Raw genomic sequence first — 21,540 nt, forward strand, 5'->3', positions numbered from 1 at the left:
TTAAGTACAATTTTGAGGGATCTGTACTTTACTCGAGTATCATATTTGTGGAGTACTCATGACTTTACTCAAGTACATTTGCGAGGCAAATATTGTACTCTTTACTCCAATACATTTCTATCCATAACCATGAGTACCCGTTACTTCTTCTATAAAAAAAAAAAACCCAACAACTCCATGGTCAGAATTAGTTGAGAGACGAAACAATGGATGAAGACGCAGCAGGTCCATCTTGGGAATGTGCCAACACGTGGCCCCACCTCGCCAGACTATTTAAATTTTCTGAATAAGTTAATGATCGTATTCGTTTCAAGTGTTTGCTGTGTTTACCAAAACAAAACTTCATCACCGCCTACAAAAATTAATCTTCCAACTTGAGGAAGCATGTCAAGGTGCGCACATTGAAATAAGCTTCCCTACATGTCTAAGCCAGAGTGTTGCGATTGTGCTATTGCGTTGTGGGCAAGTGAGAAATGTTAAATAAAGCAACATTGTAAAAAGATGAAAATTACTTAATTTTACTTTCAATTCCTTACGTTTTTCAAGGTATTAACATTAACATTTTTCATAACTCCATGTAGGACGTTTCCATATGTAAATGTAAGAACTGTGGCAGTAGTAATGCAATATTTATAAAATGTACTCTTGTACTCATGATACTCAAGTACTTTTAATAACAAGTACTTCAGTACTTTTACTTAAGTAGACCTCTGACTGTAATACTTTTACTTGTACTTGAGTAAAATTTAGCAACGGGGTATGTGTACTTTTACTCAAGTAATGAAGCCGTGTACTCTGTACACCTCTGGTCAGGTGCTCTCATGTAGTGGACAAAACAGGGCACAGGAGTAGATGCCAGTGTACTGGTGTTGTCCAACAGGCAACATTCCAAATCTTCAGTTCAGATTCTAATGAGTGACAATAAGACCTGTTGCCACCAGTGCCAACACTAATCGGGGAGCATCTGTCGCTCTCCTTAAATGACCCTGCTCTGCATGGACATGCACAATTCCACCACAGGTGGTGCTCATGCACCTGCACTTTTGTCTAGAGGTCCTTTTAAATGATTTTGTATTGGTTTTGTTTGTGTCTTACTTTTTTTTTTTTTATGTGGTATTAAAGTTGGGTTGTGACAGTTACATTCTGGTGAGTCTACAGTTCAGCTCCAATCAACTCCATTACCAAATGACCAAATTGCCACATTAGCCTCACCTCCATTTCCTGCTGTTTTAGTAGCTGTAAATACAAAATCTCTTCCTCCTCGATTAGAAAAACTTCAAATGGTGTCATCAAGGTTAAAATTACAAATTGGAAAAAAAACATCAACACATCAACCTCTAACAAGGACACTCAGTTTTCCCAGTGCCAATATACTCCCAATCCCATGAGGTTAACTACTACTACTAACAATAATAATAATAATAATAATCAGAAGGCCAGAACAAGGGCCTTTCTGCACCCTAAACACAGCATGACAGACATTTTGTGAGAGAGCTTTATTCAGTAAAAATGTTTACTGCCACAAGTTGCAAATGTTTTAAGCTACCTTAATGTAGCAGGAGTCACCCATTACATTGTAAAGTCTTGCAGGGGAGGGGATGGTCGACCGAGACGATGTCCTCCCCTTAAACATTGCTCTTTTTTTTCCTCCATTGTCCTCTGAGCCTCAACTAACAGCAACAAGCAAAATAAAATCTTGCTACACCAGCATCAGGTGTGACATTCGTGACCGTTGATCACATTCGAATTATACCGAGAAGCAGGTTTTACTACAATAAAGCTGCAAATCAAACACAACATAGCTGCAGGCCTCCCATTCTACTAATAATGCATTCATCATCAAGCTTTTATTTTTTTGGTATTTACACAATAGTGAGGAGGCACTTATTGTGCCCGAGTATGCCTACAGGAGAGGTCAGGGTATTAACTTGCATGTTCAGGTGTGAAGCATTGCTTTAAGCGTGGCCAGCAGCAAGGTTCAGTGTATGGCTTTTCAACCAATATTTAAAAAAGTTCAGCAGCACCCCCTTATGGCCATGATAGCAATGAAGGCAAATCCACAGTGGTGTCCATCAGTGTAGTCCATCGGTTCCTGCCATTTTCCAAGGCAGGACACAAGGCTAGAGAGTATGATGCCAGTGCCTGAGCCGGTGAGAAGAGGTGCTGGACTTGTGGACGGTAAATCAAAGCCATTCTATCATATCACTCGCAGGGACAGAGGCCACCTGCTGCTTAGCGATGAGTCAAACACTCGCTGCTTTTCTGTGTCTTCTTCACCATGTTCACTCAAACATCTCGCAGTCATCCACCATCACTCACAAAAAAACTTAGATGAAAGCACAAAATAATAATGTGTGATATGTGGGGATATCCCCGTGGATGCTGATGGATGCCCTAGCAAAAACCTTAGATGTCAGGTGAGTGCTCTTTGGAGAATGGTATCAAAAATTGTTAACTTTTGAAAATAGATTGGGATATGTTCTTTTTTGTCTTAAAAAATAACAATTTAACCGTGGTTGGCGATGTTGATTTTTTTGCTCAGTATGAGCAGTGAATTCAGTTCTTTTCCTCATGGAAGTGACATGCAAACTTCAAATTACATTAGTGATAAAGCCAAGAGATCTAATGAAAAATGAAATGAGGAAGTTAAATAAAAAAGAAAGCAGTTTGAAAACATTTTTATATATATATATATATATATATATGTTTTATATAATGTAATCAAGAAATGTCTTGCAAAATTTGAGAAACAGATGGACAAAATAAAGGCAAGAAAACAAACAACAATGACAAACAAAAGGTCTTGATGTTCCAGTTGTTAAGCTCAAAGAGCAAACATCTTTTCCAGCAGTATGGAATAATAAAATACTTATGCATATATATATATGTATATGATAGCCAGAAGTGTCTGTCAATCACATGTCATCATGACTCAGCATGTCCGTTTTTTGTATTTCAGCTACACAACACACAAGCTGATGCTGCGTCTGGTTCTTCCTGTCTGCAGGTTGACGACTGGGTCGACCAGGTCATAGCAGAACTCAGCTGGATTGTAAAGCTGCAGACTCTTGCTCCAAACATAGACCGAACATTAATCTTAAGTGCTTTGATACAGCATTAAAAAACAGTCAACAATCGAGACTCTAAACATCAACTGCGGAATCATTTGAAGTGTAAAAAATCCACCACGTCAGTCAGTTTTTGGCCAAAGGCTCAACAACAATGTAACAATGTTTTTTCATTCTTTAAATACAGGAACATTCAATAGCTTCTTTTTAAAAATATTTTAAACACTTACATTGATATTAAAATATAGAAAATAAACAAAAGATTGGTTCCTAACTCCTCAACAAGGGAGTGAAATTACTGGACCGAGGGCAGCAAATGGCTGTATTCATCTACATTGGTAAAGGAGACAGGTTAGGGGGAAATGCATTTCATTTTTATTTCCCACTTTTCTTCTATTATTCCCGTCTTTAACACATAGAACTACTGGCCTTAATGAAAATTTCAGCCAGCAGGTAGCTGGTTGGTGGATTGGTCAGATTGGACACAGCAACATGACTGCTGCATCACTCTGAATTAAATGAACGCAGCATTTAAAGCGAAGATTAGCCATGCGTGAATCCCAGTTTCTAATCATGACTGAGTCAATTTAGCGCCAAGCCGTCAGCGAACGTAAATTACATGCTTGTTCCCTTTAAAAAGAGGCCGCCAAGTGTGCCGTGTTATGTAGTGTCCTCTGCTCATACCAGCAACAGCAGTGAGTTTCTAAAGACGTGCATAAAGACTCTCACAAATGGATGGTTGAGAATAATAAAAAAAAAAGGTTGTTCATACATTCTCCTGCACTCATACCCACACACACCCATACATTCATGCATCCACTCATATACACGAGTGCAGTGCAAACACAGAAATGGGATTTCCCCTCCCTCACCCTCTTTCCCCCCCACCTGTAGGAACTGTCCCACACTTGATTTGTAACAGCAAGTTCCAGAAAGAGCACTTGTTTAAAAAAACAAACAAAAAAAAAGAAAGAAAAAACAAACGATGCAGAAATATGGCTTTACATTTAAAATGGTAAAAATTCATGAAATAAATCTTTGTTTGTTTTTTTTCTTTTCACCCCAAAACGCATCTTCTAATTTTGTTCAACTTTAAATCCTCAGGTACATCTGTGTATGTTTAGACTGTGTATATATATTTATCTTTGCAGGATATGAATGGGATGGTTGGTTGTGTGTGCAGCAAGGGTTCAGCTGGTTAAAAGGTGGGACTTGCTGGCATAACCTGGTTATTTTTCTTCTTTTTTTTTTTCAAAGTTATCAAGGCTTTGATGTGTTGCCCAGTGTAGTGCAGCAGACGTCCTACAGGAAAGCCGAGAGCTAACCCTGAGAGGACGCACTGAGACAAAGCTGCCAGTCTATGCACACAAACCTGGTGAGGTTAGTCATTCACAGCCTGTGTGTTCACTTCATGCTCTTTGATCCATGTCTTTTCTGGTACATATGGGTATGTGTGTGTGTGTGCGTGTGTGTGTGAAAGAAAGAGAGAGTGTTTGAGAGACAGCAAGAAAGAGAGAGAGTGCGTGTGTGTTAAAGACCAAATGAAAATGTGTCTTCTGCCAGTTTTAGATTGTGTCGTTCTGGCTCCCCAGCAGTGCGAGTGTGTTGTGTGGAATTTGTGATTGTGTGTTAGCCTGCCTGCTTGTTTAAGAGTCTGAGGAATCATTCCCGTATGCTGGCAGAGTAGGAGAACTGAGGGAAGTGTGTACGCTGATCTGAGTCCTCTGCATCTAAACTGTCATCTGGAGTGTGCACAATGGGAGAGAGAGAGGGGAGAGAAAAAGAAACATGTTCAAAATGTTGTAAAACACAATTAGTGAGCACAGATGAAAAAAGGTGCACAGAAGCAGATCCACATACACTTATCTGGAGGAGTTATTGTTATGGTCTGTGCTGTGAACTCATCGTCAAAGTAGCGCGTGTCTGTCTCTGATGTAACCTGGGGCTTAAAGGGTGGAATGAGCTGAGAAGGGGAAAGAAGTAAATCGGCCATTTTAGATGCAGAACATGTTTGACATTTTACATAATTAGTTTTTTTTTTAAATTTAATTTTCTGACTTTTTTTTCAGTGACATCCTGCCAGTTGATGGAGGTGAAAAACTTGTGACTCATCACTTCTTTGGCATCGTCTGGTCCACCTCCGAGCCTGTAAACAAAAACTCACTTATCAGCCACATTTCCTTCACACGGGCAATTGTACAAACACGGTCATTAGAAAAGCAAAACAAAGATTTAGGTCGTGTTGTTCCCCTCTTCACTTTACTCATTCTAGCTACATTTATTCTTCATTTCCTCACTACTTACAGGTGCATGTGTTAGTCGGCCTGCGGGCAGAGCTCAATGTGCTAATTTTAGCAGATGTTCGACTGTTACCAGAAACACGGGGCTCGGACAAGACAACAATCAATTATGTGCTTGTGTGGCCATAACCCAGAACCAAAACCAATCAAGAAAGAACACGAGCTGAAATAATGCGGTTACAATTTTATCGCTGAACGCTGTGATAGCTGTGGTACCCTGAGCACAACACGTTGGAAAACTAATCAGGTCCAAAAGATGCACCATTTAATTCCAGGAAGACAATCATTTTCCAATGCTGCATGGCTGCACATTCATATGGAACTGTTGTTGTTTACACATTGAAACAGTAACTAGTAAACAAGTCACAGATACAATGCAATTGGTATAAATTATACAGTAATTGGAGTAATATACAGTGATGATGTTGGCTGGCTGTTACACCAGCAGAACACACAAGTACCTTTGCTTAGGATCTTTCTTGAGCAGGCCGGCCAGCAGGGCCTTTGCCTCAGGAGCCAGGTTCTTGGGGAAGCGAATTTCCTCCATGAGAATGAGCTCAAAGAGACGCTCATGGTCCTGGTTGTAGAAGGGCAACCGACCACACATCATTTCATACATGACCACACCCAGTCCCCACCAGTCCACCGCTCGTCCATAATCATTGTCCTCCAGCACCTGAAGGAGCAGACATTTAGAGGGAAATGAAGAAACGTCCAACCAGGTGAGGAATACGCACGACTAAAATCATATCAGAAAATATTTTACAGCAGTCTGTATGGATGCAAGATGGCAAGCCCGTACACTTAAATAGAATACCTATTAGGCACACAAGTTGACTCATGTTCACACACGCTGCGTAACCTGAGTGGCTTTTTATTGGAATAGAAATTTCGCCTATCTTTCAACAAAGTTTCAGCATCTGTTTGTCACATATGTCACAAAGACAACACAGCTTATTCCAGTTTCAAAGTAAAATCCCTATAGCATTATATTTCGACATGATCCAATTTCATTATTTTAGTTTCGATTAAGTTTTATTGTGAAAATATTTGACGGATGTGTGGCTTCATACTGGTCCTGGATTTTAGTTGAGCAGAGTATTTGGAGTGTTTAAAGGTAGGTTTCATGATTTTCAAAGGAAAACTCTATGTAAAACATAGCAGAAGCTCCACACAGCACAAGACGCACTGAATAGTGTGAAACCTAACCATGGAATTCCACTGGACGCGTTACAGCGGCACGTCAGCGACGCGGTCGCCGTTGCAAATCGCTTCCATTCTAATCAACGTGAACATTTCCACCAGATGCGCTGCGGCACGTCTCAGCAGCGTCCCAGAAGCGTCTTGCCACGCCGCAGTGCTATCAATAGGTAGCAGTTCTATTTTTGCTGTTGCCGCTGCTGAACCGCAGAAATTTCAACAGCGCAGATCGCACCAGACAGGAAGTGCGACACAGACTCAAAGTAAAACACTACTGCCCCCCTTTCAAAATAAAACACAATACGCAGGTCATATAGCCTGTCACAACTTCACACCATTACGTCGTGACCGGTGCTGCCAGGTCAACAGTCAATTAATCAGAGCGTCTCGGAGAGTTATAATGTACGACGAGAGACTGATTGTTGAAGTGGAGAAACATAAAATCATTTATGACACCAGATCAACAGTTCTTCCACGTCGGAGAATGAAAGAAGCGGTGTTGTTGTTTCCGTTATACACACAGTCTATCGCAGTATCTCGCGAACTCGCGTCCGTGCAGGATTATCACGCGATCCGTGAATACCGCTGGCTCGCAAGGCACCACGCCGCTGCTGTAACGCGCCTGGTGGGGATGGCCGCTGGGCAGAGGTCGAAGCAGAAACGCTGTAACGCCAGTGGAAATCCAGGGTAAGGCTAAGAAAATGTATACACTTATATACATTACATTTCTGCCAATGAATCCTCCCTAGTGTTACACATTTCACCTTTAAGATGCATCGATATATTACATTAACTGCTGAGTCACTGTCTTGACAGGTTTTCACTTTAAAACCAACAATGTTTTTATCAAAGCTTTTGCGGTTATTGATGTCCGACAGACAATATCCCATCATGCATCCTAACCAACAACTCATCCAGCCATGTGGCTTCAGTGCTTCTTTACATAATCCCCCGTCAGAAAAATCCAAAGCCACCATGGCTTTACCTCTGGTGCCAGGTACTCTGGAGTTCCACAGAAGGTTTTCATGGTGGCGCCATCTGTGATCCCCTCTTTACATAATCCAAAGTCTGTTATTTTTATGTGGCCGTCCTTGTCTAACATGAGGTTCTCCAGCTGTGCAGGGAAACATTCACATTGACAGTCAAAATTAGTTGACAGATGTAGCAGTAAAAGTATTAGAATTTGTAATATGGAAGACAAAGTGCTCATTTGTACAGTTTAGTTGTAGACAATGTTATTTTCAATACACTGTGCTGGTACTACAGTGTCTGAGAAAACTTACTTTCAAATCCCTGTAAACTACATTGCGTGAGTGCAAGTACTCCAGCGCTGACACGATTTCTGCACCGTAAAACCGAGCTCTGTCTTCTGTGAATACTCTGTCTCGTGATAAGTGAAAAAAGAGCTGCAAAAGAGGAAAAAAAAAACATAAACTGTAATGAGTGATATCAAGTCAGTCGTTCACAGGTGTAATCACACGAACAGAAAAACGTACCTCTCCTCCGTTTGCGTATTCCATCACAAAGCATAACCGGTCGTGTGTTTGAAATGCATATTTTAGTGTCTGTCAAAGATGAACAAATAAGACACATTTGTGGCAGTATTATATTAAATAAACATTACCTTAAGTATAAGACAGACATTGGTAACTTACTGTTAGAAACGGGTGCCGTGTATTTTGGAGAACTCTGCTTTCTGTAACCGTGTGTGCCACCTCATCCTGGAAGATTACACACACACACACAACTGGTGAAATGAGACCAAGATCATATACAAACATAATGCTCGAGTGAACGTTTCACCGTGACTGTAAATAGCACTAACTTTAGCAATGATGACTTCTTTGCGGAGGATTTTCATGGCATAGTACATCCCCGTGGCCTTTTCCTTCACCAGGATAACTTTACCAAATGTCCCTTTACCCAGCAGCTTCAGGTAGTCAAAGTCACTCATGGTCTGAAAGAACAAGAGTTAAAAATTACCCAGCTTTTGTTTGAGCCAGCATGAATGTAAGACCTGTGGGATTTAATAAAACCGAGTGTGTAATGTCATTTTTCAATGACCAGCATTAGCTGATTATTTACATGGCAACATAATATGTTGCAATGCAATTGAATCTCGATTTATGATAACCTGGTTCCTGTATTTAATATTTAGTTTATGGAGTTATTTTATTGAAAATACTGTATTGCAATGCAGTGCAGGTATATAATGTAGATTGGAGAGAAAGACAGTCAGTGTTCAGTAACTGGTTATTGAAGTTTGTGCTATTTGTTATCATTGAGCAGTTATATTTTATCAGATGGAGGAAAAAAGAAAATTGGCTAAATATGAAAAATGACTGACTAGCTAAAATAAATATAGAGAACCTACTATAAGTAAAAGCAATCAGGGTGATTTTTAGTACATTCACTGTAGCAGTGAATCACTGAAATAAGAATAGACCCACAAAAAAACATATTAAGAAAATAAGGAATAATAAAAAACCTGAAAAATATAATTTCTATTTCAATGTCGCACCTCTACTAGCTGGTAATACAGTGTCTATTCAACCAGAGCAGTTAAAACAATTCTGCTGATGTGAGTCAGCACTAGACTAAATATACTAATAACAAAATAACAAATATTACCATCTCCTCATTTAAAAGGTTGCTTCACCCGAAAAAGATTTGAGAAAGAGGCTTAAAGTTTGAACAACTTGCTCAATAAAGATGAGCTTAGCTGGACAAACAGTCAACACTCAGCTGCCAGCCACTGCTTGTGCAAATACTGACCACTTTTGTGTGGGATTTGGAAACAGCAATCTCCATCGCCTCTGTGCCACTGCTGTCGCTTGGAGAGCCAAACTTGATCTCCATGGGCTCCTCATCCTGTTGCTGACTCTTCAGGCTATTAGCCACTGCCTGGATCGATCGCATCCATTCCTCCCTGACCCAAGAAGTACACACATGTAACCCTTATTAAATTTAGTCTGAGCCAAAAATATATATCTTTTGGGAAAAACATGTGCAGTTTAGAAGGTAGCGTATAATCTGTACCATTCAGCTGCAAAATACTGAGATTTGGTACTTGGCAGAGCCAATGTAAACAACACTTGATAAAGATTGCTCGGGTTAGGGGTGAATAATCAGGTCTAATCTGGCATCAAATTCTATTTTGAGCATGATGGTCATTCCAACTGCTCTCGTAAATGAAAATTAATTTCACTTGGTGTAGAGAACAATGGCCCATTTAAACATGTTGTGCTTGAGTTATAAGAAATGCTCTTTGTCTATTTCTGTCCTTAATTTAAAACTGAACAAGAGACAGAGCATGAGAGCTTATGGCAGTATGATGTCCAAGTTGTGCCTGTAAAAGAGAATCTTTAGATGTATTGTCTAAACCCACTACAGGCAACGACACTCGCATTTGAACAAAAACAGCTTCCAGAGTCAGAAAACATGGTTAAAAATAAATTGGAATGAATGTCTTTCACCTCTCCTCAATGCTATCCACATGGAAGGTACGCTCGATAACTGAAGTCCACTGAAGGCAACGAATGACAAATGTGTTGGGCCTGGGACGCTCTGTCTTCATTAGCTGGCACTCTTCAAAACATAGACACATCAGTGAACATGGGAGAACTTGCCACACAAAGAATGAATACACTTCTAAGACTTGAACCTGGGACTTGACGTCAAATGTTCCAGACAGGACGGACGACTGACCTGCAACAGAGAAATTGTTGAGTGGTGGGAGGCTGTGGTCACTGGACACCTCAGGCTTCTCTTTGTAGCCGATGAAGGACCCATCACTCTTTAAGATAAAGTAACGAGGCCGCCAAGTTTTAATGTATTCACCTGGAAAAAACAGACAGAGCAATAATGCTTGACCACTTTTGTATGTGATGAAATGCATTAAACTGAGCCTACCATCCCTGCAGGGAGAGTTTTTAATATTCAAAAGAGTTTGCCATCGAGAGTCAATTAAATGTGGACATTTTAAACAGTGAAATGAACAACCCTTACCTCTCTTGTGGAGCCATCCCTCTCTCACAACACTGACTTCATTCATGCTGGGGCAGAAGACTGTATGGGTTAAGAACGGGCTGCGGACAAGCTGGTGGAAATTGTGCAAACCGTTCTTATTGGCCAAGTTTCTGACAGTGGCTCAGCTACAAAAACACCTACATGATACAGAAAGAGCTGCAGTTAATTCGGGGTAAAAGAGTGTTAGGTTTCCTACAAAAGAATGATTAGCTCAGCTACATGATAGTAAGCTCTAACATACAGTTACAACGCACCAAAGGCCATCAACATTTCACGTAATAAGACATATAAAAACAGACATCAGATCAATAATATCCAAAAAATACTAAGAATATCAGTGCACTAAATTGTGTCATTTTTACACTTGTGTTTTTAGAGGGAAGGAAAGGTGAAACACATGGCATGTAAGAAGACATGGGGCCTACAGGAAGTAAATGTAAGTAAAAACAAAGTGAAACTGATTCCTCATAACAAAAGGGAACTTTCTGTGAACTGCTCTTCTATGTGTTGTCACTACAGCACTACACTTAGTATGCTCTTCCTCTGAAGCACTCTGTTGCTTTTAAACACAACACCACAAAGAAAACTGCTGAAACCTGCATGTCTGCTCATATCTGCCCATGTGATCATCCCGACAGTGACAAACTGACACTTGTACGATAGTACAACACTCAAAAACACCACACACTTCTATACAGCTTTCCACAACATCTCATGATCTTTCATCGTCATTTTAAAGTTGAACATGACGGATTAGTAGTGACAGTGTTTTACTGGTGACAAGTAGAGATCAAAGAACCTTTGGCATCAATGCTCCTGATCTAACATTATGAAGTGATTGCAAAGCTCTTTATTGTCAAATGTAATTACCGTCCACAGCAGAATGTTTGAGGAGAGGCCTTGGTGTTCAGGGTCAGCCCTGAATAAACAGCTTATGTTAGATAATAGGTTTACCAGAATTGTACAGTACTTCAGTGAAAGTGATGATGCCGAATGTTACAGTTTGTACAACTATCACAACAAAAAAATAACTGCTTTGTTTACAAATATAAAAACAGACATGGGTGCTTTTCAGACTTTCTGATATAGCTTTAAGAGGTCCATATGAACTCACTTTAGAGGTAAGGACATTTCAGGACTATGGATACATGACTAACGCACCATGTGCAATTTCCATCTGAAATACTGTAAATGGACAATACTGTAGTTATAGTGTTTTACTATTATATATTTGTTTTTGGCTGTACAGTGTACCATTGTCACAATGTACACTCACCATCCACTTTGTACAACTATTCAATTACTAATTAATAGCAACATGTTATCAACCAATCATAAGACAGCAATGCAATGCAATGCATTTAAACACTTAGACATGGTCAAGGCAACCAGCTGAAGATCAAACTGAGCATCAGGATGAGGAAGAAAGGTGATTTCAGTGCCAGACAGGCTGGTCAAAGAATTTCATAAACTGATTTTAACACACAATCATCTCTGGGGTTTACAAAGAATGGTGCAATTACAATAAAATTATGCCAGGGGTCAGACAAGGATAGCCAGACTGGTATGAGATGATAAAATAAATCAAATAACCAGCGAACACACATTGAACTTAGAAGCAGATGGGCTACAGTGACAAAGGACCACGCCAGGTGACAGTCCAGTCACTTTATCAGGTGTCATTTATACCTAATAAAGTGGCCGTGAGTGTATACATGGACAACGTAATGGCATTTTTTAACATACATGCAAACTACAGCTGGAATTTTCCAGCTTTGCAAGATTCAAAATACATCTGAAGATGCGACTGAGTGAGGGAGGACAAGATATTCAAGCCAGGTCTGTGGACATGTGCACTTTCTACCTACAATACTGTAAACGGACAGAATGAAAGTTATAGTTGGACTTTTCATCCCTGCAGTTTGTAAACAGACAACCTGCAATAACAAACAATGACATTTACACCGCATTGTAAAGGACAACGGGCACTTCTCACAAGCACTTAGCATTGTTTGTTGTTGTTATGTTGGACCTTTTGACACTGAACTGTCTACCTGTGTCGATGTGTCTTTAATTTATTCGTTACATAACCCTCCAAAGAGGTTATAGTCTTTGGCAACATTAACATAAGAATGTTCATTAAGGTGCCGTGTCCTAACTTATACAAACACATAAACACAAACGTCATTGCTACACATCTTACACGGCCACAGAGGGAAGCGGAGTTGGTCCATCACTTTTCAGTGCACAATTTCGTGAAACCAGTAACAGTAAGGTACAAGTATGAGGTTCACATGTACTTATATTTAAGGAAACGACATGTCTATGTTAAACAATGCACAACTCTACCGCGTTATTAGTGACTGTGTAAAATAACCCACTGGAGCAGTCTGAAGTAAACATCACAATCCTCATCCTTTCAGTGTAGCGGCTAGCTATTCTGAGGCAAAGTCAACAAACACTACCGTCAAAGTTCAAGACACGTCGCTTCCTGTCGCAGCTTACAAAAAAATGCGTCGCATCAACACTTAAGCCACAGTTATCGTCAGGAGTGCCAGACAGACAGACGGACAGACGGACAAACAACAGCAGCAGCAGCAAGGACACTGACCATGACCGCATTACGACCAAAGAGGCAGCTAGCCAATAAAAGACAGCCAAGCTAAAGGCTAGTTAGCATGTCAGCTAGCCACTTGGGCTACCGACTTCTCACCACCCCGGCTTTTACTCACCCAGACTGGAAAGGACAAAACCACAGCTAGTCGTCAGTCCTTGAAATGGCTCAGAGGTCCCGCAGCCGGTTAGCACGCAAGCGTGTGTGTATTGAGCTCTGTCAATGATCACACAGCTTTAGTGGACTGCTGGCTGAACTTGTTTTTTCCCCCTCACATCAGGGGCAGCAGCAGTAGCGGCAGCGGCGGCGTGCTTGTTCTGTTGCTGCTGCAGTGGCTCACTGGAGCGTAAGCAACCTCACAGAGAAGAGTCCAATGCGCTTCAACTTGGTATATATTTCTTTTCAACACGAGTATAAATGAATAAATACGGCCAGATCCTGGACAACTGTCCCGCAGACTCGCCTCTTTCTGGATGTAGGATGGACAGTCCCTGCTGTAGGCGAAGAAACCCTTGTCTGTCCCAGCAGCAGCAGCCACACAGCACACAGGCTTCGCTCCTTCCTCGTTTAGGTTTTAACTGCAGCTTGTATCCGTGTCGTTAAATTACTGCCCTCTTCTGGTGTCAGTTAATCCATACAACGTCAGGATGGAATAATCTTTTTTTTTCAGTCCGAGTTTGTCAAAGAAAATCAGGTTTGTTTACTTTCCCAACATTTAATAACTATTTCCATCTGCTTTTTTTCCATTATAGCCATCAGTGATCAATCACATCACTGACATTGCTATAGTAAATCTTATGGTCCTATCTTTTTATTTTATTTTAACTTTTTTATGTATATTTTAAAACCTAATCCAATTTTAACTGTATTTATTATTTATTTTGTTATTTGATTACTTAAGAATTTTAAAAAGTTAATAAAAGAGGTATTTTTTTTTATTTTGTCTTCATTTCATCCCCCTTAAAGTCTTCTCAATACGACTATCGGGGCCAGACTAAAGAGAAAAGGAATATTTAATCTTTCGAGAATAAAGTCGTAATATAAAAAAAAAAAAAGTTATATTACAAGAATAAAGTTGTAATTTACAAAAATAGTCATAATATTATGATATTCTTTTTTTTAATCATTATCTTATGTATTATTATTAAATAGCAACAGCGACAGTCGACCACAACCAGCTATTTCCTCCTCCATAAAAGTCTGTGTGATTCTGTCTTCCAAAGAGAATCAGTTTCTTGCACAATCTTTTCAAATTCCTGATGCTAAAGATAACGTGGTGCTGATGTGTATGTTAAGTATTTCTTTATTTGTGAAGCCCCAATCAAAAGGAAACTTCACAAAATACTCCGCGTTTCACATCTTGATGCAGGTTGCAGCTGATGATCTGATATTTTGAACATTTTTTCATTTTATGTGTCTTTGTTGCTTTCGCTGCAGGTATCGAGCGCGAGCATCACTGATCGTGGCTTCGTTGTTGCGCTTCTCAAGCTTCTTCGTGACCTCCTCAGCAGCAACCTCTAAAAGATGAACAGAAGCGCTCTATTAGAAAAAAGTCTGGTATAGATAACATTTAAGATGCAAATTTATTCCACTTATGTGGAATCTCTTTCCTCCTGGGCCATAATCAGGACCACACTTTTCTTTACCACAACACTGTTTAACATCACAGTTGCCAAACAAATATGATAATTATCACTAAGAAGACCTTGCTGTCTTTTGGCTGCTTCTTTGGTCTCCCATTTCATCATCTCTTCATCAGTCACTTCTTCTCTTGCCACGCTGCTCAGTTCGTAGACATCCACCTCATGAAGTTTCGGCAACAAGTCCTTCACCCACTCATATCGAATAGGACACACAGTCCTGATGTACACCCGTGAGGTCACTAGCACATCATGAAAGATGACCCAGTTCAGCTCTCCTTCCTGGTCGAACAGCTGGGAGCAACAGGGAGGTTTTTTTTTTAAATAAATAAATATATATGTAAAAATAAAATTTATTTTTTGAATGCTTTAATAATAAAAATTTACCGATGATGATGGATGAATATGAACCATAGACCCGTGTCCATCCATTGTGCAGAACATCTTTCCCATAGACCTGTGTGGGACATAAAGTAAGAACATTATTGTAAATAAAACACAATACCAACAGATTTAAATATGGATGATTTAAATGAACCTTGCTAACCTTCTGGCAACATTGGTGAAATATCCTGTGCACAAGCATCGTCTGAGGATTTCACTTTTGTTGCCATCATATGTTTCCACAGGGAAATCTCTTTTCTGGAGGCAAGAAGGTGCATCCGCAAAAACATAATAATGACAATTAGAGCAGTAACGTGAGGGCAAATATAATGCTTAATCAATAGGTGTAAAAGTCGACCACATGACCACAGAGATCTATGAAGAGCAACAATCAACAAAGGATGATACTGATGTGGGTGAAGCTAAAATAAATAAAGCTGTAATGTCCAGAGTGAATAAATGACATACTGAAGTCTCTTATGTGACTGACTTCTGCACACTGCTGTACCTTTTGAAGACGGTGGAGGATCTCACCCAGCTGAGTCTCCACACTAAAGGCCGACTTCAGCGCCCTCCAGTGGATCCAGTTCTCTTTACACCATGCTGATGGTCTGTCACTGCAAGATTCAAGAGAACGGCTCAGACTTAGGACAGCTGTGATAATATAATCACAAAAGACAGGTTCATCATTCAGCATGGATCATGAGTACAGTACCTGGATTTGCAAGACTGGAAAATACTTAGAAGTGTAGCAAAGTCATTCATACTGCCGCTTATGGTGGCAAGGCCTCTGTGCTTTTCATCTGCCTCTTTCTGCTTCTCAGGGTGGCCTGTGGAGAGCAGGAGATCAAACAAAGCCATGTGAGCTCAGGCAGGACATACCTCACAAGGATAAGCTGTAGCATCTGTGCTATTAAGAGGTGGTTCCACTGAGTGGAGCAATGGTACGGTATAGTACAGGTGGAGCTTGACCCAAGACAGGCAGCTGTTTGGGCGACAAAAAAGCATCACTCCCTTGTGTTCCTTCAACACCTGCAGTCTATTCTCATAAAAAGTTTGAAGTCTTGTTGAGACAAACGGCCACAAACCCAGCAGAAATAACGAGCTGCTGGACGTCCTCCTTTGTTATCTGCTGTGTTTGATGTCGTCACACCGGTACAACTTCATGCTACATATCTCGTTGACATGGCCATCGGGCCCAGTGCACACCCGGCCTACCAAGTAATGATACTGTTCTCAGTCCTAACACAAGCCAGACCCAGGGCTTTACCGTTCCAAACCGTACCATACTGTACCAAACCAAACTGTGCCATGATGGAAACACAGCTTTAAACAGTTCTGTTTATAATTTTGTATGTTATATGTACTGTAGATAACAGGTACGTTTTTACCAGTTGCAGTCTTACATTAGAAGAAATGAAATAAAACATAAATAAAACTATACTGCTAACCTGGCCTGATGAAGATGTTCTCCACAGACAGCATGGCGGCCAGGGGGAGCAGCAGGTCCTGACAGCCGAGAGAAGCAGCCTTGAGCACGGCTCTGGTGAGGCCTGGTTGTAGTGGGAACTCCACCATCAACTCCCCCAGCGATGTCACTCTTCCTCTTCTACAGTGCACACACACCAGACACAAAGAGCTCATACATTTCAGCTAGAATGACTTCAGCTGTGACTGGAAAGCCAGAATCTTGGTCCATGGGTGTAACTACTCACCTGTCGATTGCATCAAACTGATAGAGCTGTTTCAGTGCTTCTAGGATAAATCTTTCTTCTGGACAGTCCAGGTAAGGAAACCTTAAAATAATTGATTTAAAACTGTTAAGTGGCAGTAAAGAAATTATGAATTTTATTAAAGAAAACAGACATAGAACACGTACCTAATGACATCATGCACTCCCAGGCACTTGAGTGTGAGAATCACTGATGTCAGACTTGTCCTCTGTAGTTCTGGAACTGTGTAATCAGGCATGCACTTTTCCCAAAACTCCTTGTTGTAGATGCGAAAGCATTTCCCTGCAGAGGTTCTTCCAGCTCGGCCTGCTCTCTGTTGAGCCTCGCTCCTAATCACAGAAATGCCAACCCCCAACCAAAAATGTACATTAACAAGCTTTCTTAAACAAACACTATGACATTTTTACTTTACTACTTTGCTCTTTTCAGGTGGAGCTTTAACAGCAGACGTGCAAGGAACAGTGGATGATCCATTTGTAACAAATATACAAAATAGAGGAAGAAACAAACAAAAGACAAAACACTGGCTAACTACTGGTACAAAATATTTCCTTCCTCTGTTTCATAGCAGATTTGTCATAACAGAGACAGTAAAGCAGATGACATCATTGAATGGTGACAACCTTACTATTCAAGATTTGTGGATTTAAGGAGCTATGGGAACATTTTGGCTACTTTAAGCACACTCAAAAATATATGACAAGAAATGTTACATATTATATCTTTAATGGTATGAGTGTTAGCAGGAAAATTACTAAAACAAATGCTGTTTTAAGGTTTGAAACTCACTTTGATATTGGCACCACTTCCAGAATATCCATGCCCACTCTGGAGTTGTGGTTGAGTTGCTTGACAAATCCACTGTCTATGATGTATCTATATGTGGACAGAATGGGAAGACTGACTTGTGGCAGTGGCTCCATTAAAAAAAACATTTCAGTGATGTTGATTTAATGTCACACTTTCATGGTTACCTACTTCAAAAACATATGCACTCACTTTATACCATTGATGGTCAGAGATGTTGCTGCAATGTTAGTGGCCACTACACACTTTCTTATTCTTGAAGGCGGTGGCTGAAAGATCTGCCTTTGTTGATCTATGGTGAGAGCAGAACAAAGTAAGGCCACACTGATTTCACTTTGGATAATCTATCTTGGTTGGCAGGTGTTGTATGTATTTTACCAGTGGGCATGGATCCATAAAGGGGCAGAATGAGAAGACCCTCCACAGTCTGGTCCTCTACATCATAGCGATAGTCTATGGACTCAGCTTTTTCAAACAGCAAATCACAAGCCCGCTCAATCTCTGACTGACCTGTCAAATATTAAATCAAATATTATGGCTTATAGTGTCAATGTTAAAGGGGAATTCTGAAATATGTCAACCTAGATTCTACTGTATGTTTATAACATGGGTAAGTAAGTAACTTCTGCCCAGTTGATTGGTTTGGCCAGCAGCTGCAACACGGTGGTATTAAATACAATGTACTGCTGTGGGGCAACAGTGACATGCTTTGTTATGTCCACTAAAAGTGCTTGTTTTCACTAAGAAATGGGTCATATTGTTTTTGTAAGAGTGAGGACAACATGACCTCTAGAAGTGGTGTCACCCAGCTGTTGGTGTGAATTCTTACAGAGCGTTGCAGGAAGTCAAAGCAGGAAAAAGCAAGCGAGAGCAAAGGGAAGGTGGGTGTTGAGGTGGTGATACAGCGCTACATTTATGAGCTTTTACTCATGGACATCCTGGACAACCACCGATTGGACGCACAAATATGTGCCCCCCATTTCTGCAACTCTCAATTCTCTGAGGGATTTCAGACCAGTGAGTGACACCTAGTGCTTCAGTAATGCTGTCAGACTCTCACAAAAATAATGTGTCATTGTTGGTGAAAATATGCACTTAGTGGACATAACAGAGTGTGTCACAGTTGCCTCATTTATACATTGATCTTTGAAACCGATTTAAAAGGGCTAATCACTTAAACTAAACTAAACTTCAAATCCTGAAATCCCACTTTTAGGTTTAATGTGATGTTAGGGAACTTACCTGTCAAAAACACAAGAATATCCCCAGACATCTGAGTGGCATGCACATCGAGGGCCATTTTCACTACCTGTGGGGCAAAATAAATGACTTCAAACAATATTTCCATCAGTTTGAAATCAACAAAAGTTCAAGTCTTTTCTTATTTGGATGGGAAAGCAAAACGGGAACAGAAAACTGTACCTCTTTTACATAACCAGTGCTTTCGATGTCTTTTGGCCCCACTGCCGAACCAAACATGCAGTCCACAGGGAACGTCCTCCCAGGAATTGAAAACATGGGACAATTGTTAAGAAAGGCCGAAAGCTTGTCACTTTCCAACGTGGCTGACATCACCACCACCTTCAGGGGAGAAGATCGACCCTCTGTGGCTTTTGCTGGGTTAGAGAAGATTTTCTTCATCAAACCCAGGAGAATATCCTACAGCAAATATAAACACATAGAGTGTGAGATGATGGCTGGAAAAAATATGACTTTATTTACATTCAATGAAAAAATGGACTCACTGTGTTGAGGCTGCGTTCGTGGACCTCATCCAAAATTAGAACGCTGTACTGAGAAAGTCCAGGGTCGGCCAAGATCTCTCTGAGCAAACAGCCGTCTGTCATATACTTCACCACCGTGTCCTGGCACACACACATACACATACACAGTCCCACTGCCATGTCATCACATGAACAACTACACTAGATTGCCTGCACCACTGTCTCTCCTCTGTCCCTTACCTGTGACGTGCAGTCATCAAAGCGCACTTGATAACCAACTTCTCTACCCAGGGAGCATTGCATCTCCTGGGCGACCCTCTGGGCCACAGTGATGGCAGCCACCCGGCGAGGCTGTGTAATGCCAATTTTTCCATTTTTACAAAAACCTACACAAAACAGAGCAGAAGAAGACATTAAATTTGACTCAAACTTGTTTAAGACTCACTAAAGGGTCCATTGCAGATAAATAAATAAATACATAAAATAGGAATTAGCAGAACGTAAGACATGATATTCATGTGCTGGGTTTCTCACCAGTGTTTTTTTGAGCCTGGATAAGTAATAAAGAAGAAGAACAGAAGTGGAAGTAAATGAAGGGTAAAGAAGAAGGAAAACAAAAAGGATACAAAGGGGGACAACTAAAGAACGAGCCTTATCAAAGGACAATAAACGGGCAAATATGGCTTTGTATTTAACAAAGAGCTTGTTTTTTCCCTTAACGTTCACTACTACGTGTATTGTGTTTTACAAGGGATATCAGAATCACAAAGATACTTATTGTCATAACAAGTGTGAGCTAACTGCAGCCTACCAGCTTGATGCAGATACTGTGGTAGTTGTGTGGTTTTTCCGCTGCCGGTTTCACCAGAGACCAACAGAAAAGTGCTGTTTCTGACAGACTCGACCAGCTTGTCTTTGTGTTTGTAGATTGGCAGTTTTTTTGACTCGCTGTCCGCTCTGTCCCATCTCGTTGACTTGGACATGGTGCAAATATATTCGTGTGAGGAGATAATGGACGAAATTAAACACCGTGGACTAAAGACTGTCTTAATTACACGTATAACATCAATTTATTTCTCTCGTTTATATCCACTAACACATGATCGTCACAGACAACACCAGCTCACAGTTTCCGCAAACTACCCCATTCCGCATTTCTATTGGTCGAGGAGTGAACACGTGACTCAAGTTCTTCTTTCAAAATAAAAGCCTGGCTAAATGTTTCAAAACACTGTGTATGCAGGACGAAACATGACATGATAATACATGAATAAAAAAGAAAGAACTAAGCCTAAATACATACACAAATAAATCAATGAAATTGAATAAATAAATGGATATACATTAATTAAATTAAAATAATAAATAAATACAGAAACAATGAAATAAATACACATATAAATAAATAAATACTTCAATAAATGTATTCATTCATTCTTTTTTATAAATTTCATTCTTCCTCCATACACTGAACTAGACTCATGGTTCTCACACATGTGGCAAGAGCCTCCTCTGGTGGTACAAGTTGGAAAATCATGAATACTGTTCTACTGTACAGGGTATGCTGATCAGACTGGAGCTTAGGAGTTTTGACTGAAGTGCATGCAGAATAAATAATGCATTATAGTAATTAGTAACCTTATCTCTCAATGCATCTTAATTCATTTTCCCCATACCAGTGTGTGAAGTATATTTGAGGGAGAGGTGGATGATTAGATAGCAAATGATCTTATTGGGAATAAATCCTGTGAAAAGTCTGTAGCTGACTATGCTCGACCTATTTACACCACTGTATTTTAACATTGCCGATAACGGTGTTACTTTAAGAGCTCAATCTGATATAATGCAAAAAACCTTTCATATATATATATATATATATATATATATATATATATATATATATATATATATATATACATACACACACACACACACACACAATATATGTATGCAATTATTTTAATAGATTTATTCATATTTCAAAAGACAACAGTAGTCTCTTTCATGTTGGTGCTTCCAAATAGAACTGCTAATTATTTTA

At 40.1% G+C, this 21,540-nt stretch overlaps 2 protein-coding genes across 2 annotated transcripts; both read right to left on the reverse strand.

Moving 5' to 3' along the window:
- Positions 1-4,730: 4,730 nt before the first annotated feature.
- akt2 (v-akt murine thymoma viral oncogene homolog 2) lies at positions 4,731-13,446 on the reverse strand (the record flags this gene model as incomplete). Its single annotated transcript, XM_083887243.1, has 14 exons — positions 13,330-13,446; positions 10,577-10,734; positions 10,277-10,408; positions 10,045-10,156; positions 9,344-9,497; positions 8,394-8,525; positions 8,224-8,289; positions 8,065-8,133; positions 7,852-7,974; positions 7,554-7,682; positions 5,830-6,044; positions 5,127-5,214; positions 4,929-5,031; positions 4,731-4,810 (listed from the first exon to the last, which is right to left on the reverse strand). The coding sequence occupies exons 2-14, from the start codon at positions 10,620-10,622 to the stop codon at positions 4,731-4,733; spliced, it is 1,449 nt and encodes a 482-aa protein (XP_083743369.1). The 5' UTR covers positions 10,623-10,734; positions 13,330-13,446.
- Positions 13,447-14,569: 1,123 nt separating this feature from the next.
- Positions 14,570-20,578, reverse strand: dhx40 (DEAH (Asp-Glu-Ala-His) box polypeptide 40). The gene is made up of 17 exons (XM_083887293.1): positions 20,311-20,578; positions 19,740-19,885; positions 19,521-19,640; positions 19,198-19,434; positions 19,018-19,084; positions 18,154-18,285; positions 17,968-18,067; positions 17,758-17,844; positions 17,115-17,297; positions 16,951-17,031; positions 16,687-16,844; positions 15,951-16,065; positions 15,744-15,852; positions 15,399-15,493; positions 15,239-15,308; positions 14,917-15,145; positions 14,570-14,728 (listed from the first exon to the last, which is right to left on the reverse strand). Exons 1-17 carry the CDS (start codon positions 20,480-20,482, stop codon positions 14,616-14,618), a joined length of 2,214 nt encoding a protein of 737 aa, XP_083743419.1. The 5' UTR covers positions 20,483-20,578; the 3' UTR covers positions 14,570-14,615.
- Positions 20,579-21,540: the final 962 nt, after the last annotated feature.

This window comes from Microchirus variegatus, assembly GCF_963457635.1.
Source record: "Microchirus variegatus genome assembly, chromosome: 3".
NCBI classification, from domain to species: domain Eukaryota; kingdom Metazoa; phylum Chordata; class Actinopteri; order Pleuronectiformes; family Soleidae; genus Microchirus; species Microchirus variegatus.